Source organism: Grampus griseus (genome assembly GCF_964374135.1).
Source record: "Grampus griseus genome assembly, chromosome: 10".
Classification (NCBI taxonomy): Eukaryota; Metazoa; Chordata; class Mammalia; order Artiodactyla; family Delphinidae; genus Grampus; species Grampus griseus.
Window position 1 is genome coordinate 50,109,718 of NC_139004.1, and position 17,518 is coordinate 50,127,235.

Below are 17,518 nucleotides of genomic sequence, written 5' to 3' on the forward strand. Positions count from 1 at the left end.
GTGCTTTGACATCACTGCCTTTGCTTCTCCCATGGGGGGGAAAGTAATCTGTCTTCATTTCCACTCTTCTATTCTCATTTTCCAGACCCCAGCTTGTCACATTATCATATCGTATTTCTTCAACATGAGTGATGGGCAGTTATCATTAAGCCTGTGTTCTCAATGCATCTCCATCTCAGCTTTGTTTGCAAACTTCGTTTCAATTACGTGTGCTCCCTGTATGCCAGTTTCATTTATAGATGGCTCTACAGTTTTGTTCCTCATACCAATCTTAATAATAATTTTTAAATTACTGTTTAGGGAAAACAATGCATGTAAGCTTGAATGTAGCAGGCCGTCCTGGACTTCAGGCCCTATCTTAGAAAGCCTGAGAATTTTCATTTCAGTTATGTGTTAAAACTGAGGAATTAAATGAGCTTATCAGGAAAACCACCTTCAATCACACTGGAAAAAAACTCAAACATGAAAGATCTTTTTTATTTTCTCTAAAGTTTTTATGGTTTTTCTTATCCTCTACAAAAGTCAATTTATTTTTTCTTACTAAAGCTAATTTATTTTTTATTATTTTGAAATAATTATATATTCACAGGAAATTGCAAAAGACATGTACAGGGAGGTCCTATTTACCCTGCACCCCGTCTCTCCCAGTGGTTACATCTTATATAATAATAGTGCATTATCGAGCCAGGAGATTGACATTGGACTAATTTATTTTTAAGTTTCCAAAAAGAAAAAAATCCGACCGAAAGACAACCTAGTCATCTTTGTTTCATTCTATTTCTGTTTCTGCTCACAAGCAATAACCAGGCTGACAGTTCTGGAAAACAAAGGGTGGTAGACCCATGCGGCCACAGAGAAATGATCTTCGGGGCTCATTCAAAATCCTAGTCAATGTCATGGCTGGTCTGGGTTGGAATCTGGTTCTGCCTCCACACATGTGACCTTAACCAAGTCAGTTGATCCCTCCAAGTTTCCGTGTCTGCATCTATCAAATGGAGGAAATATTTCTCCTGCCTACTTCATAGGGTCCTTGTGAGGATGAAATATGATGATGTGTATGCAAGGAGGTAGGGTGTCAGTCAGCGATCATCAAGTTGATATTCTCTTCTGCAACAACTGTCAGTTACAGAAATGTAGTTTTTCAGTGGTGGTTTTATTCTTAGAAAAATAACTAAACCACCTCCTTATTAGCCACAAGGCCTAGAATTTCCATCACATGTAAATGACCTTCCCTTTCTACACTCTTAGTGAGACAGGTACCAGCAAGTATTGGACAGCACTCTGTGATTCATTGCCTAGACACCCCTGAGGCATGCAATATTTTAAAATAAATGTTTCTTAACATTTTCTTCTAAAAGGTCGAATGTGTTTTAAGTAGCTTTTATTTTTACTCTGACCCCAGCATCTATCCTTTCCTTTTTTTCATGCCATGGGATATACAATAGGTATTCTTGAAAATACTGAGAAATTATAAGGATACCAGATTAGACAGTGCATGGCTTATGAATTAGAAATGAAAATCATCCAAACTGCATTGTTCTTTGGTTTGTCTGGATATATAATATAAACTCCCGAACTCACTGGTGGATTCTTGTGTTCAGATAGTAAAAATGCTAGTCTTGGTAGTAAGGGAGGAGAAATATATAGGATAAAGTAAACTTAAATCGTAGAAAGTAAAGGTAAAAGCATTGTGCGTATTGAATACTTTGGACACCACCATAAAAATGTTAAGATCCATTTTCTCCCCTCTTCCCCCCATATACAGGCTGGCATGGCTCTGACCTATGACCCCACAGCTGCCATACAGAATGGGTAAGTAGACTACATTTTCTCTATTTTAATTGCTAAGGTATCTTTGAACTCTGAAATCAGTACTGAAGAAAAATATTCAAATCTTTCTTTTTGTTTTAAACCTTTCTCATCATTGTATTTTTTTCTTCCTGTGAGTGACTCTTATTTCATGGCACCCCCCATGTCACCCATTCTTACAATGCTTCTGCCCACATTCTGTCTCTCCCTTTCTCATCTGAGAAAGAGTAAGGAGTAGGATTTGAACGGGGGTGTATGTAGATAGACTGGTCTGGGAGAAGTGTCCGTGTATCGCTATGGTAAGAGTGTCGCTCCTACTAATAACTCTAGAGTTTAGACTTCAGTAGTTTTAGCATGTGCCCAGGTTCATTTTGACATTAACAGTGCTTCCACTCTTGCCTTCTGGCTATCAGGGGAAGGGTAACGGACAGAGTCAAGCTGGTAGCTTGGTGATTGCATTTTCATTCTTCATCGTAATAAGCACCTGGAAACTTGCAGCCTCTTACTTAGAACAAGTCACATAGCCTAAAATTCTCCTCTGAAAAATCAGACTTAAGCTACACGATCTGGCCGCTCTAAAATTCTGTCATTCTGAATATTCTTTGGTTGAAACTTTCTTCTTACTTTGCAATTTCTTTTCTTTAGTTTGGCCATCCTGCAATGGACCAACAAACCAAAGAATAAGTATTATTTTTATTTTCACACCCTTTTATCTTAGATTTCTCCATGGCTTTCAGTTTTCTGTCTTTCAGTCTCATTAAAGAATCAATCAGAATGAAGGTCTCATTTAAGATCAACTTAGAGGATAGAAGGAATTAAACTCCATTTTTCTATTTAGTCAGCTGCATCTAATGAACACCTGTGGGATGTAGAAAATGTTTAGCTCCCTCTTATTTTTATAGTTATTCATTCAGGGGGTCATTTATTTACTCATTCAGTAAACATCCAATGAGTCTGCCAAGCACAGTACTATGCTCTATAGGTTAAAAAAAACAATGTATGAGACAAGGGCTTTGCCCTCAAGAAACTCATGGTCTATCCTTCCATGAAAGAGTCAGCATGGTTGGTAGTCAGCATGGTTGGTAGACTCTTACTAGGGTAAGAGTCTAGTCCTTTGTCCTTTGTTCATTAAAACTTCTCTAGGAGTGAAACTTAAGAATATCTTTTCATTTATCCAATAAGCCTTCTCTTATTTCCAACAAGGCGCTTTAAACTTGGTGGTCAGAAGAACAAAAGACAAGATGTAAAGACATGAAATAAAGTCCTCTAGAATCGTACTGTATAGTTGGGAAAATAAAATAGTTAACTCAAAAGGCATAGAATAAGGCATTATATGCTCAGCGACAGTGACAGAAAACAGGTATTATAATGTAAGGGAATGACATTTGTTGAACACATACTAAGTACCAAGTATTTTACATTTGTAATTTAATGGCACATGGTGTCAAGGATTGGAGATGCCCCAGTGGCCTAGGCCCGGACTGGAGAGAGTGAATGCTCTGCTTTAGTCAGTCATCTTTCCAGTGCACAATTTAAAATCTGAATTTGTTTTCCCAAAGACCTAACTTTCCAAGTTTTCATCCTGATCCATTACAAACGTACAGAGAAAAAAATTGAGATTTCAGCCTGCAATCTGAGCAGCCCAAAGTGAACTTTGGGTGGTGCCGTATTAGAGGCAGTGAGGACTGCCTAGTACACAGGGCGCATGTCTCCCTTCCCAGGTCACCATCTATACCGTATAGAGGTCGACTGCAAGTACATACATCTGCCTTCTGTGACATCTTTGTCTGAACCTTATAGTAACAGTATAACATTCTATTCTTTGAACTATTTCAACAGTTGCAAAAGTGGTTCATCCTCTCCACTGTCCACTTAGACATTTACAACAGTGAATATTTCCCTCAGGAAAGAAATTGTAGTTAAGATGCTGAGAATACCATCTTCTTTATTTTATCTCCTGTCATTTGATAAAGAACTTTGTGTCATCCAGCAGTCCCTGTCTTCAATACTGTCTTGTCTACTGAATATTCCTTTCAGCCTGTAAAATACTCGAGTCTCTCCCACCTATAAAGAAGGTAGAAGCAAAACAATCCTTTTCTGCCCATGAGATCACTTCTACTGACCACACTCTTTTAGCTTTCTTTTCACTGGTAAACAACCCCAGTTTTCTATACACACTGTCTTCCCATATTGTCTCTAATTAAGCCCATTAAAGTGTGAATTCTGGTCTCAGACTTGACTGGAATTTTCCCTATTGGTGTCTCCAAATTTGAGAAGAAAATTTGTCCAAATTTTTTTGTCCAAATTCATCTCCAAATTTGTCAGTTGTAACTGACACATTCTTAGTCCTTATACTGTTTGAGATCTTGCATCATTTGACTTTCTGTTGTTGTTGTTGTTATTGTTACCATTTACAGCTTCATGAAAATTTCTTATTTCTTAGATTTCACCACTCCATCCTTTGCTGGTCCTCCTTGCTTTCCCCTTGCACTGCTCACTTGGTGTCTGCGGATTCCTCCTCTTCTGCCCACTTTTACTAATCTTTCTCAGGGTTTAGTCTTTTCTCACTCTGTGTTCTCTCCAGTTGATCTCATCCACTCCTCCTGCTTTTAGGAACTGAAGATTCCCAAGTCCATACTTCAAGTTCATAACTAGATGCAAAAAAAAAATCACCTGTGTGTCTAACTGCATTAGGTGCTGCTCCTGGATATCTTTGTCCCAAAGTGAGGTCATTATCTTCAATCAATCTTTCAGCATACAAACCAAATCAAATGAAAAACAAGATCAAATTACTTGTTCCTTTTTAAAAAATACACTCTAAAGCCATTTAAGCCATAAATTCCAGTTCTCTGGGTATTCTCTCCTAAAACATTCTTTATAATAAAATTGGTCCTTAAAACTTACTCTATCTGTCTTTGAACTGTATCTTCAACCCAGCTCTGCCTCCCTGCCACTGGTTCAGTTTATTCAATCACCAGTCCCTACCTGTACTAAGCTTTTACTTGCTTCTAATATAACTGACCTCCAAACCATTTTCACATTGCTTTTTGAATAATTTTTTAAAGCAAAAAACAATCAGTAATCATCCACCTGCCTGGTTTAATATATTATGTGGACTTTACTAACTGCAGAACAGAAATCAAACTTCCAAGAATGGCGCAAAAAGAACTCTGTGATTTGGTTCCTGCAACTGAACTGGACCTTCTTTGATTCTCAGAGAATCCCAAGCTACTTTAACCCGTGTGTCTTGTTGCTCATGGAATTCTCTCTGCCCGGAGAGAATGGTGATATTCTTCCTTCCTTCCTAATTCCTTCCTTCCTCCCTTCTTTCCTCCCTCCCTCCCTCCGTCCCTTTCTTCCTTCCTTCCTTCTTTCTTTCTTTCACTGCTCTCATTTAAAGAACACCATTAGGGATTTCCCTGGTGGCACAGTGGTTAAGAATCAAGCCCTGGTCTGGGAAGATCCCACATGCTGTGGAGCAACTAAGCCCACGTGCCACAACTACTGAGCCTGTGCTCTAGAGTCCACGAGGCACAACTACTGAGCCCGCATGCCACAACTACTGAAGCCCATGCACCTAGAGCCCATGCTCTGCAACAAGGGAAGCCACCGCAATGAGAAGCCTGCGCACCGCAACGAAGAGTAGCCCCCACTCAACGCAACTAGAGAAAGCCCACGCGCAGCAATGAACACCCAATGTAGCCAAATAAAATAATAAATACATAAAATAAAGAACACCATTAAATCATACCAGGCAGAGCTAATTACACAATTAATCGTAAGAGACACAGTTTAAGCAGTGGTTAGGAGTTCAGACTCCAAAACCAGCCTGCCCAGGAGCACATCCAAATTCTGTCATTTACCAGACATGGGCAAGTTGTTTGTGCTTTAGTTTCCTCCTCTGTGGAGATGATAGTAACAGTACCTTTTCATAAGACTTTGTAAGGATCAAAGGACCCCTGCATGGCACAATGTGATCTTCATTGTCAATATTGACACTATTGTTACCCTACGTTTCATGTGACCATGATACACTGACAGTCTTTTTATCATGTAGCTGTTGACATCATATTTATTTCCTTGATGGACTATTAACTCTGAAATCAGGTTCCATGTCTTATTCATCTTTACAGACTGTTTAACTTAGTACTATGAATGCCAAATCAGATACAGAAAATGTGACTGATGACGTCTGCTTGGCTCCAGCAAGGTGGCATTAGGGAAACCATTCCCCTTCCTGGCATCAAGCCACTCTGTCCCCATGTAACACCCAAATCTAATCCGCTTTATTATTTTTTTTATTGGAGTATAGTTGCTTTACAATATTGTGTTAGTTTACACAGTACAGCAAATTGAATCAGCTATACATATATCCCCTCTTTTTTGGATTTCCTTCTCATTTGGGTCACTGCAGAGCATTGAGTAGAGTTCCCTGTGCTATACAGTAGGTTCTCATTAGTTATCTATTTTATACATAGTATCAATAGTGTACATATGTCAATCCCCATCTCCCAACTCATCCCCCCGCCGCCTTGGTATCCATACATTTGTTCTCAATGTCTGTGTCTCTATTTCTGCTTTGATCCTACTTAAATGCAACCTGCAGTTTCACCCAAAGGAGCCAAACTGCACATGAGTTTCTCATGTCCTGGGTTAAGAATGGAATTTCGGAAGGCTTAGACTATCCATTGTGTTGTTGGTGCCAAGAAGGTAGAAACTTTATTTCATGAAATGGAAGAGATCAGAAGATTGTAGCTCACTAACCTTATTCACTTGATATTTCTTCATGTAGATGACTTTTAAAATGTTTTGTTCATCTTTGGTTTTATTGCCTTATATGGTAACATCTAAGTAATGGGGAGAAGAAGAGTAGTCATTTATATGGATGTTAAGATGCCAAAATAACCACAAATGTTTCCTCAACACACTGTTCCTTGAGTGTTTGTCAGCATGTACCTCTTTGAAGTGGGGAAGCTGATTTAGAGAATTCACTTAGCATATGAAGGAATGGAACATGAATATCCAGAGTCAAGCATTTACTCCTAGTTACATTGCTGTATTCGATCCAGTAGGCAAACCTAACTCAGAGAGCGGTAACCTAACAGAGAGATAAATATTTATTGCTGTAGAGAAGAAACTGATCCCGTTTTATGTAGAACAAATGTATCCAAAGATACAGTTGCAGCTGACTCCAATCCAGTTGATATTGTTAAAGGTCGCTTAAGGCTGACTCAGATTAACAAATTTTATCATTTGAATACTTATCTATTGTACCATTTTAAATCATTCTGGTGATGCAAATTTGAAAAAAAATATTTCCCATCCTGTTAGGAACAATGGGCACGCATGCAAATTCTAGATACAATGCAAGTAGTATTGTGACAGAAGCACAAAGTGCTATGAGATTTATGTATGTATTAACTTTTATATGTATAAAATATTTCTGAGAGAATACACAAGACATGGTGACAGTGGTTCTCTGGGGAGAGCCAACAGAGTACCGAGAAGTAGGGGTGAGAGGGAGACTTATTTTTCACTGTTTATATTTTTCTATTCTTTTCACAAAGAAAAATAAAGAAAATTAATGTCATAGGACTACAGAGAAAAGGCAGTTACATTCTAATGAGGGATTCTGAAGGCTTCTTGATGGAACAGTGACATGAGCTTGTCCTCCTGGAGATGTGCCATGTCACCACTAAAGATCATATTTTATCTTTTTGAACCATAGTTTTGTCTGGATATATACCCAGAAGTGGGATTGCTGGATCATATGGCAACCCTATGTAGTTTGGGGTGAGCAGATGCAAACTATTATATATAGAAGGGATAAACAATAAGGTCCTACTGTATAGCACAGGAAACTATAGTCAATATCCTGCAATAAACCATAATGGAAAAGAATATAAAAAAGAATGTGTGTGTGTGTGTGTGTGTGTGTGTGTGTGTGTATCTGAATCACTTTGCTGTACAGAAGATATTAACGCAACGTTGTAAATCAACTATACTTCAATTAAAAAAAAAAAGAACGTATGTTATGATCCTGTGGCATCCCTTAACTGCACTCAGCCATGGAGGTTTCTGAGTATCAAATCCAAATATGTGTCTCAGGAATAGCTGGTAGCTTAATTGTGTCAACAGTTATATGTTCTGAATTCTATAACCTCAACCTGAATACAGCAACATAAAACTGAAATAAGTACTCCCAAATTAAGCTTGATATTTCTCTAATGAAGAACAAACACTTGTAAACATGGACCATGGTGTATCTGAGCTGCTTGCATGTAGGCAGTAAAAAATGTCAGTTGTGTCATCTGCTTGAATCTACGCAAATTATCACTTTAAAAAAATTAATTCAATGTCACTTTTATCTAAGGCTTTGAAGGTTACAGTGAAGAAATTTCTGGGTCACAATGGAAAAGTAAAACGCTTGGTACTTTTTACTATAGGCTAACTTAGGAAAATAAAAATGTCCATTCTTCTTTCGGAGCTATCTGGCATAACTCTATAATGTGTTATTACTATTGCCTTATTGCTTTTTTAACAGTCCAATATGAAATTCCACCACTTTCAACTATGAGCATGGGAGGTGGGAAATAATTCCTCCCCCATAGTCAAAATCGCAACTTTCCTGTGATCTTTTCACTAAGGGCTTCTGTGTAAAAGCCTTTTGGATTGTTTTATTTGAAGAAAATGGATTCTTGGGAGAGATGTGAAAAAAAATGTTTTCTGTAGCCTTGGTTTGCCAGCTGTTTTATATGGGCATTTGATATTAAGTGATACAGAAACCTTATCTTATTACACTAGGAAAGGAATCTAGTGTGAAGGATACGTTGGCCTTACAATAAAAATGACCAATAACTTATTAATCTCGTGCTATAGTGTTGCCCTGAGGATAGTATTTGTGGTTCTGACTCCAACAAAATTGCCTATGGACATGAAAGACAAGGCAGGGCTGTTTATTTCAGTGGGCAAATAGGATTGTGTGTGGTTTTCTGCATTAAAAAACATCCTACCCTGGGGTTATTGATATATACATGTTATTTTTATTGTCAGTGAAATAAGGTTTCACCATATTACTACTGACTGCCAAATCCCCTGAAGATGACTTTTCTGCAGGCCAAATAATGTCCTATTAGTGACCTAGACTTCCATTTTCTGGACTTCTGGAGCCCACTTGCTTTACATGCCAGAAAACCAAATAACCTTTTCTGTTCCTTAAAAATATTGCTTTTTTCAGGGCTTCCCTGGTGGCGCAGTGGTTGGGAGTCCACCTGCCGTTGCAGGGGACACAGGTTCGTGCCCCGGTCCGGGAAGATCCCACGTGCCACGGAGCGGCTGGGCCCGTAAGCCATGGCCACTGGGCCTGCGCGTCCGGAGCCTGTGCTCCGCAACGGGAGAGGCCACAACAGTGAGAGGCCCACGTACCACAAAAAAAAAAAAAATATATATATATATATATATATATATATATATATATAACTTTTTTCAGAGGTTGGCTTAGAGTTCTACAGATAGATCATTTTTAGTTAACCCATTTAGCCCCTTTAGCATTTGGAATCTTGTTCATGGGAAACCTCTCCAGAGATAACTAGTTCGCATTCCTGCAACAGTTTCTCAACCTTGACACTAGTGACATTTTGGACCAGATCATTTTTTGGGTGGGAGGTGTACTGTATTTAGCAGCATCCCAGACCTCTACCAAACAGATGCCAGTAGCAGCCCCCTGACCCAGTTGTGACAACCAAAAATATCTCCAGATCCTGCCAAATGTCCCCTGGGGATCAAAATCCCTTTTAGTTTAGAACAAGGTAGAAAAGGAATACTTGTCATACACTTGTGGATTCGCTATGTACATTTTGGCAAAGAAATATCTTAGGGGAGTAAACTCTTCCCAGAAAAATGGTTAACTAAAAATTCATTCCCAGTTTTCTATAATAGCATTTGCAAGGCATAATGCATAAATAACCAGATACAAAAACATTAAGTCACATGTTTAGAATGACCTTAGCTTTGTTATTATGGCCAAAAAGTGCTGTCAATTTCATCTTTCCTGTTCCCCCAAAACAGGACACCTATTCTTGAAGTATTTATTTGGATGTTCTTTCTTTCTTTCTTCTTCTTTTTAAATGTGATGGCCATGTGAGAGTGTTTTTAAACCATGAAGGATACACGGCAGGGATTGAGAAAAAGTGAAGAGATTGGGAAATTCATTCTGCAGTTCTGTCTTTGGAGTCTGGCTAGGTGCATTTTCTTTAGATATGGTGCCTTTAAGCCTGAGATTCAATAATATCCTCTCCTGTCATGGTTTAAGCAAAGGTTTCCTGTGAATTCATCCGGTTTATGTTTGGATTTGGGGAGAGCCTATTTCAGAATACCAGAATTAGGGGATCAAGACAGTGTGCTGAGTCTGATCTTCTCAGTACATTTTCTGTTCTAAATGACTCTCTGATTTGAGGGGCAGTACTGGAACTTGCTGGGAAGTATGAAATATTCTTGTTTGATGGATAGGATTAGAGCAGACAGAACAAAAATGCCTGAAAATTTCCCCCAAGGGTGCCCTATGTTAGTATCTGTTTACTTGGCTGTTTTCTTTATGTTTCTGCTGTTTTTCCCATAAAATTTCCTGTTAACTTTGCCAGTCCATCCTATCCTTACTGCTTTCATTTTTAATATGACAATTGGTACATTTTGCAAAATAAACCAGCCACTCTAAAATGTGACGCATGATTCGCTCTGTTGGTACAAGAGCCTGAAACTGGGTTTCTAAGAAACTTGCATGGTGAATGAAAAGGGCCGTTTGTGGAGTGGTCATGAGTACCTGCTATGTTATTATGAGCCCCAAATAAGTCTTTCTGTTCACTGACTCATAAATAAAATCTGTCAAAGATAAGACCTAAAGTGTTTTTTTTTTTAATGCAAACCATGATTTTTATAGAAAAGGTCTGTTTTCCCTGGTTATCAGTACCTTTGCATGCTTAGAAAACAGGCATTAGTTTAAGCTTCCACTGAGCATTTACAGATATGTGATGCCAGCCAACTTTCTCTGGGTTCTTACCTCTCAGCTGCCTATTTGAACAGAAGCCATCTTCTGTGCCCCCACCAGTTTGACACTGGCGGCCTCTACTGTAATCACTACTTATCTCTCTAAACTGCTCTGCATTCATTTATTCATTCATTCAACCTACAGGTATTAAGCAAGACATACCTTGGAGATACTGTGGGTTCAGTTCCAGACCACTGCAATAAAGCAGATATCTCAATAAAATGAGTCACACAGTTTTTTAAAATTTCCCAGTGCATATGGAAGTTATGTTTGGACTAGACTGTAGTCTATTAAATGTGCAAAGCATTATGTCTAAAAAAACAATGTGCATACATCAATTAAAAATATTTCATTGCTAAAAAATGCTAAGCACCATCTGACAATGCAGGGTTGCCACAAACCTTCAATTTGTAAAAGTTGCAATATCTGTGAAGTGTAATACAGCAAAGCACAATACAATGAGGTATGCCTGTATTTACTATGTCCCAGGCTCTGTTCTAGGCAACAAAGTCAAGGTGTCCTCAACTCTCTTGAAGCTGACATTCTAGAGGGAGAAATAATCAATAAATACATTCCATTAGTCAACTTGACTGCTGTAACAAAATGCCATTGATTGTGTGGCTTTAAACAACAGAAATATATTTTCTCACAGTTCTAGAGGCTGGAAGTCCAAGATCAGGCTGATTTAGTTTGGGATTTAGTTTCTGGCTTTTACAAGGCTGCTTTCTCATTATGTACTCACATAGCCTTTCCTCCATGTGAGCATGTGGATAGAGAGAGAGCAAGCACTCTATTGCCTCTTCTTATAAGGGCACTAGCCATTTGAGGTTAGGGCCCCACCCTCATGAGCTCATTTAACCTTAGTTTCTTCCTTAAAGGCTCCATCTCCACATACAGCCACTTTGGAAATTAGGACTTCAATATATGAATTTTAAAGGGAAACAAACATTCGGTCCATAGCATATATAAAGACATTTTTAAAAATTACTAGTTCAGATAGTGATAAGAACAATGAAAAAAAATAGAGGAAAGGAATAGAGAACAATTGGGGCAGAGATGGTGGTTGCTACTTTAACTAGAGACCTCTGAAAAGATGGGAAAGTTGAGTGAGATCAATAATGAGAAAGAGATAGTTCTAGGGTGATTTGGGGAAATAACCATTCCAGGTAGAGAGAATTGTAAGCATAGTGGCCCAAGATGAGAGTGAGAATGACAGGCTCATGTGACAGATGAAGGTCAGTGTGGTTGGATCCTAGTTGGCTCTGGGGAGAGAGGTGGGCAATAGCCTGATTGTGCTCGTCAATATGAGGAATTCAAATTTTGTTCTCATTGCAACGGAAAGCCATTGACCAGCTTTAGGCTGGTTAATGTATAGATAAGGTTCAATTTAAATGCTTAAATAGAAAAACTCAAAGGATGTCCTACCCATCTTTGGTATACATAGTAAATGTTCAACACATTTTTTAAAGTGGAAGGATGGATGTTTTCTTACATAGTAATTGACTTTAAAGTCAGATTTATTAACTATAATTTATATTGTGTATGTATTCACTCTTAAGAGTGTACAATTCCATGAGGTCTGACAAGCACACAGTTGTGGAACCACCAAGCAATGAAGGTATAGAACAGTTACATCACTTTCCAAAATTCCCTCAGGTGTCTGTGCACTCAGACTCTTCCCCCAATCCCAGCCTTTGGCATCCATTATTTATTTTCGGTCTTTAAAGTTTTGCATTTTCCATAGTATTATATAAATGGATATAAAATATAGACTTTTGAGTTCGACTTCTTTCATTTAGCATAATTTACTTAAGATTCACCATGTTAAATATATCAGTAGTTCTTTCTTTTTAATTGTTTAGTAGCATTCCAGTGTATGGATGGACCACAGTTTATTAATTCAATTGAAGGATATTTGGCTTGTTTCCAGTTTTTGGCAAGTATTAAATAAAGCTGCTATAAATATTTGCATTAAGGTTTTTATGTGAACTCAAGTTTTCATTTATCTTCAGTTACTATGTACCAGTGGGATGGTTGGGTTATATGCTATGTATATGTTTAACTTTATAAGAAACTGCCAAACTGTTTTCTAACAGGGCTGTATCATCCTGTATCTCCACCAGCAATGAAAGAGTTCCACTTTCTCTGAATCCTTGACAGCTCTGATTGTCTTTTTTTTTAATTTGGCCATTTTAATGAGTATATAGTCAATATTCTTTTTTTCTAAAATTTTAGAGGTATTGTAGGTATAGGTATGGATAGTAAGGAGGATGCAATGTGTAATGGCGTAATTTTTTCAGCTACATCTTTTTTAACCAAAAGACTGTGACCTTATAATCCTTGTTGAGAGCTAGATCAATTTAAGACTCTAGTTCCCCAATCCTTGCTTGAAGACTTGTATAGGGTCTAAGCTTAAAGAATTTACTCTTTGAAACCTGGCAACCTTGAAATCCAGCCCCCCTACACTCAGTGGGGTTCTCATGGAATGCTTCTTTAGAAAGGTGACCCATGAGATCCTCTATACAAAATATCAGTGACCCCTGAGAGATGATGAAGTTTTTGTCTCCAAAACTCCAACCTCAGTCATACTATTTAAAAGAAAGAAAGGAAGGAAGGGAGGGAGGGAGGGAGGGAGGAAGGAAGGAAAGAAAGAAAGGAAGAAAGAAACTAAACTAAAAGTAGTAATTGACTTTTGCTAAGAGTATGGCAAAGTGAAGTAATGATTCCATGATCCCTGAGAGGCATTTTCGCATTCTATCCTGATATCAGTGAAATACTCCATCACAGCCCACCTGGTTTTGTCTGCACATTGTGTGGCTGGTCACTCTAGCCTTTCCCTTACCAGTGAGACATAAAGAAAAAAACATGATTTAAAATTCTGCTGAGGAATTTGAGCATTAGGTAACTTGTGGACTCCAGGGTATAAGTCTGAGCAGAGATGGCCTGTAAGTGTTTTTGATACCCTTTAATAGCTCTCTATTAAAGCTGTCCTTCAATAGATCTCCAGAAGGATCATCCCACCTCTGATTTGTGAAGCTCTGATCTTGCCCAGTATTATTCTATAATTGTTCAATGAAGGACCCTGGAGGACTAGAAAACTCAGTGCTTTTTACAGCGTGTACAGAGGTATATCACATAGGTCCATAATCTCCATCAGTGCCCTGACTGAATCCAGAAAAGATTCCTTTCCTCACCTAGACCTAAATTGTCCACAAATTGTCCTTCTCTTTTCATGGAGAAAGAAAGTACTTAGCTTAGTTTCTACCTGAGGGCATGGATTCATGCCTAGCACAAATTATCCAGAATTCTCTATAAGCTGATCCTATTTCTTTTTTTTTTCTTTAGCTATACTATTTCATAGGAAACTGTGCTTCAGTTTCTCCTCAAAGTATTACTTCTTTTTTTTTTTTTTTTTTTTTTTTGCGGTACGCGGGCCTCTCACTGTTGTGGCCTCTCCCGTTGCAGAGCACAGGCTCCAGATGCGCAGGCTCAGTGGCCGTGGCTCACGGGCCCAGCCACTCTGCGGCATGTGGGATCTTCCCGGACCGGGGCACGAACCCGTGTCCCCTGTATCGGCAGGCGGACTCTCAACCACTGCGCCACCAGGGAAGCCCTGATCCTCTTTCTTGAATGAAGGGATAGATGCAATTTCTGTCTGTGTAACACCAGCCACCTTTATAAAGCTTGGTGCTATGGTTTTGCCTTTCTTTCAAGGAGCTTTAGAAACAATGCCCATGGCTTTTCTCTGCTATTGATTAAACATACTATTACACTCACCTGGCCTAAGAGATTTTTGTGCAGTCAATTTTATAAGAGGACTCAAAATTGTCATTTTATTCAGAACAACTTATTTCTTGTGGAATCAAAGACCATCAGTCTCCTGCATGAGCCTGTTAACAGTTGATGGGCAACATGAGGGTGGAACTCTGTCTTCTCCAGACGTGTGTGGTAGCGTTTGGTTAGTAGCCAGGCGTGCATCAGCTTCATGAATCTATGAATCTTCTTTTTGTTTTTCTGTTTGCAGATTTTATTCTTCACCGTACAGTATTGCAACCAACCGCATGATTCCACAGACACCCATCACGCCATTCATTGCTGCTTCCCCTGTCTCCACATACCAGGTATGTCCGGTTTACCTGCACCTCCCGGGAAACCTTTCTTGCCAGGAACAGACTAGATCAAGACAAAAGGGAAACAGTAGGATTTTTGTTTTAAGTTGTCTTCTCTTTAGTCATATCTTAATGTCATAATACTCAAACTACCCACTGAGCCTACACTTTCAAGGGCTTGTTTGCATCTGTTTCACTGAATGATAAAAATCCACCGAGCTTTCCATTCTTCCTGCTGAGTTTTCATGATTTTGCTACTTTCCAGCCAACATTAGTGCAGCTTTCTTACCACTGAGAGGTTATTTTGTGTGTTGTCTGTTATTTCGGTTGTTGTTCCCTAGGGTATCTTTTATGAGAACACATTTCTGGCAACTCCCTGCACGCCCTCCAGAATATTGTATCATTGTCATCTCATTTTGTCACAATCGTTCTGTGTATCCATGGAAAGCTACATGGATAGATGCAAAATCATTTGCTCCAAGAAATAGGGAAGATTATCAAAGGGGTAAAAGTAATTCCTACTTCCTCCTCTTACTTCATTCTCAGTTCCAAAGAGGCCAAAAGAGACCTCGGGGGTTCCACATGTTGAAACACAAGAAAATCTGAGACTCAGTGTGTGTCCTAAACCAGATGTGTTAGCCAGTTAGTAATGCTAAGTCCACAGGTGGATTGAAATAGCCATCCTTCTCCCTCAAACAGTGCTCCTTATCTTATTCCTTTGAGTCATCAAAGATATGATATTTCTCCCTGCTTCTCTTTACCTCATGTAGTTCTTCAGACAATTCTTCTAATTCAAAATAGAAAAAAATGCCTATGAATGCTACCAAGAGTGTTGAGTGTCACTGTTTAAAGCTTTGGAGAGAGAAAGAAAGAGCAAGAGTGTGACTGTGTGCCTGCGTGTGTTTCCCTATATTGTGCAGATGGTAGGTGGGTGGGGGGTTTACAACAGGGAAAACTGTAATGTTGCTGACTGCTACGAATTCAGTGAAGTTTCACATTATTCATCCACTACATACGTCATATCAGGAGGTCCCAGCTGTCAGAACATCATGCTTGAGACTATGCACTTTTGTCCTTAACTGATTCCCCCCAAAGCAGATCATTCTCATTCTGTGTCTGCACTTAGATTCTTGATACCTGTCAGGTGAGCGGAATAGACTTTTGTGTGAATTGCATTAGAGGGTCTCAGAATGGCTGATTTCTTAATTGCCTTTCTTTGGGACCCATGAGGCTAAGTGCAGATGCTGTTCAGTTTTTGTTCTTCCTACAGGCCTGCCTGGTTGTAATGTGTGTTTTTTGGTTTTTTACCCATTTTTTTCTAATCTTGGCCTCTGTTTCAGCCAAGACCACCCATTGAGCTCCACTGTAGAGCACTTTGGTGACATGAATAAAATCTCCACAGAACAGTCATTTCTTTTGGGAGGGTTCATAAGTGGAATTTAACTCTGGCTCTCTTTTCTCAAAAAAGGAATTAGAGCAATTTCCTATGTTGTTGATTCTTGCTTTTCACCACTTCTTTTTTTTTAATCTAAAGTTCGTTGTCAATTTCATTGACGTGAGTATATTGAAAACAAAATCTTCGGGGCTCTCTATGTCACAATCAGCTCTTAGAAGCTGACTTTCTCATTTGGCTGATGGCGAACATTCAGAACACTTGGCTGGCTCATATACTCATTTTTATTTGCCATACCAATTACCATGAGTGAGAAAAATCACAGACTTGCTTAACTAGGGTTTAACCCAAAACATACCCCAAAATTTCTGGTTGATCTCTCTGATTCTTCCCCAACTTTTACCACTTGGATTTATTTCCAAGATGGGATCACTTGAGAATATGAAGTTAGAACCAATGACAGAAAAAGAGAAAGTCTTAGCAGTCATGCTAAGTAATGCCTCCTTCCTTATTTGCCCGGGTCTTCCCGGAAGTTGACCTATAAACAGGAGATCGCTGAAGCCTCCAAATGTGCTCCGTGGCCCAGCCTGGCCCACGTGGGCACTACAGCCAGCTCCAGGGAAGTAGGAATTTGCTTTACATTGTACCATGTTTCAGGGACCAAATGAATCAGGTCCAAGAATTTCCTTTGTACCCTTAGTTTTGAGCACTGATTCGCTGTAAGTCAGGTGGACTCCACTTTCTTATGACCTAGTGTGACTCCACTGAACGCAAGAACCGAGTTCTCTCTGTGATTGCTTTCTTCTAATAAATGCTGTTTGATGCATAGGTCCAGAGTACTTCATGGATGCCTCATCCGCCATACGTTATGCAACCAACAGTAAGTGTTCTCAGTCACCTGAGGCTCGATGTTTCTATTATCCGAGTGCAAGCTTTTGTAATGCATAGAAGCTTTGGGGTAAAGCTTTTGTTCTATTCCATGCCTCTTTCTGGCAGCCCTATTTTCCAGATACAAAGCTGTTCCTGAAATTCTATAAAAGTGTAAACAGTAGATAGAGTGATAGTGATGGAGTGAAACAGAGTTGAGAGAGGAAGAGAGAGAGAGAGAGGGAGGAAGAGAACAAACTTGATTGGAGGAAATAGCAATCAAACTCTCATGTTGCT

At 39.0% G+C, this 17,518-nt stretch overlaps 1 protein-coding gene across 6 annotated transcripts in view; it reads left to right on the forward strand.

The window, feature by feature from the left end:
- Nucleotides 1–17,518, forward strand: part of RBMS3 (RNA binding motif single stranded interacting protein 3) — a gene marked incomplete at its 3' end in the record, with an annotated part of 699,823 nt that overhangs the window by 593,724 nt on the left and 88,581 nt on the right. For 4 of the 6 annotated variants that reach the window (XM_082664257.1, XM_082664261.1, XM_082664260.1 and 1 more), the window contains 3 exons: nucleotides 1,766–1,812; nucleotides 14,877–14,973; nucleotides 17,184–17,234. In XM_082664257.1, coding sequence (XP_082520383.1) covers nucleotides 1,766–1,812; nucleotides 14,877–14,973; nucleotides 17,184–17,234 — 195 coding nt within the window. The remainder of the gene's footprint in view (nucleotides 1–1,765; nucleotides 1,813–14,876; nucleotides 14,974–17,183; nucleotides 17,235–17,518) is intronic. The other 2 variants (XM_082664262.1, XM_082664259.1) reach the window with 1 other exon arrangement.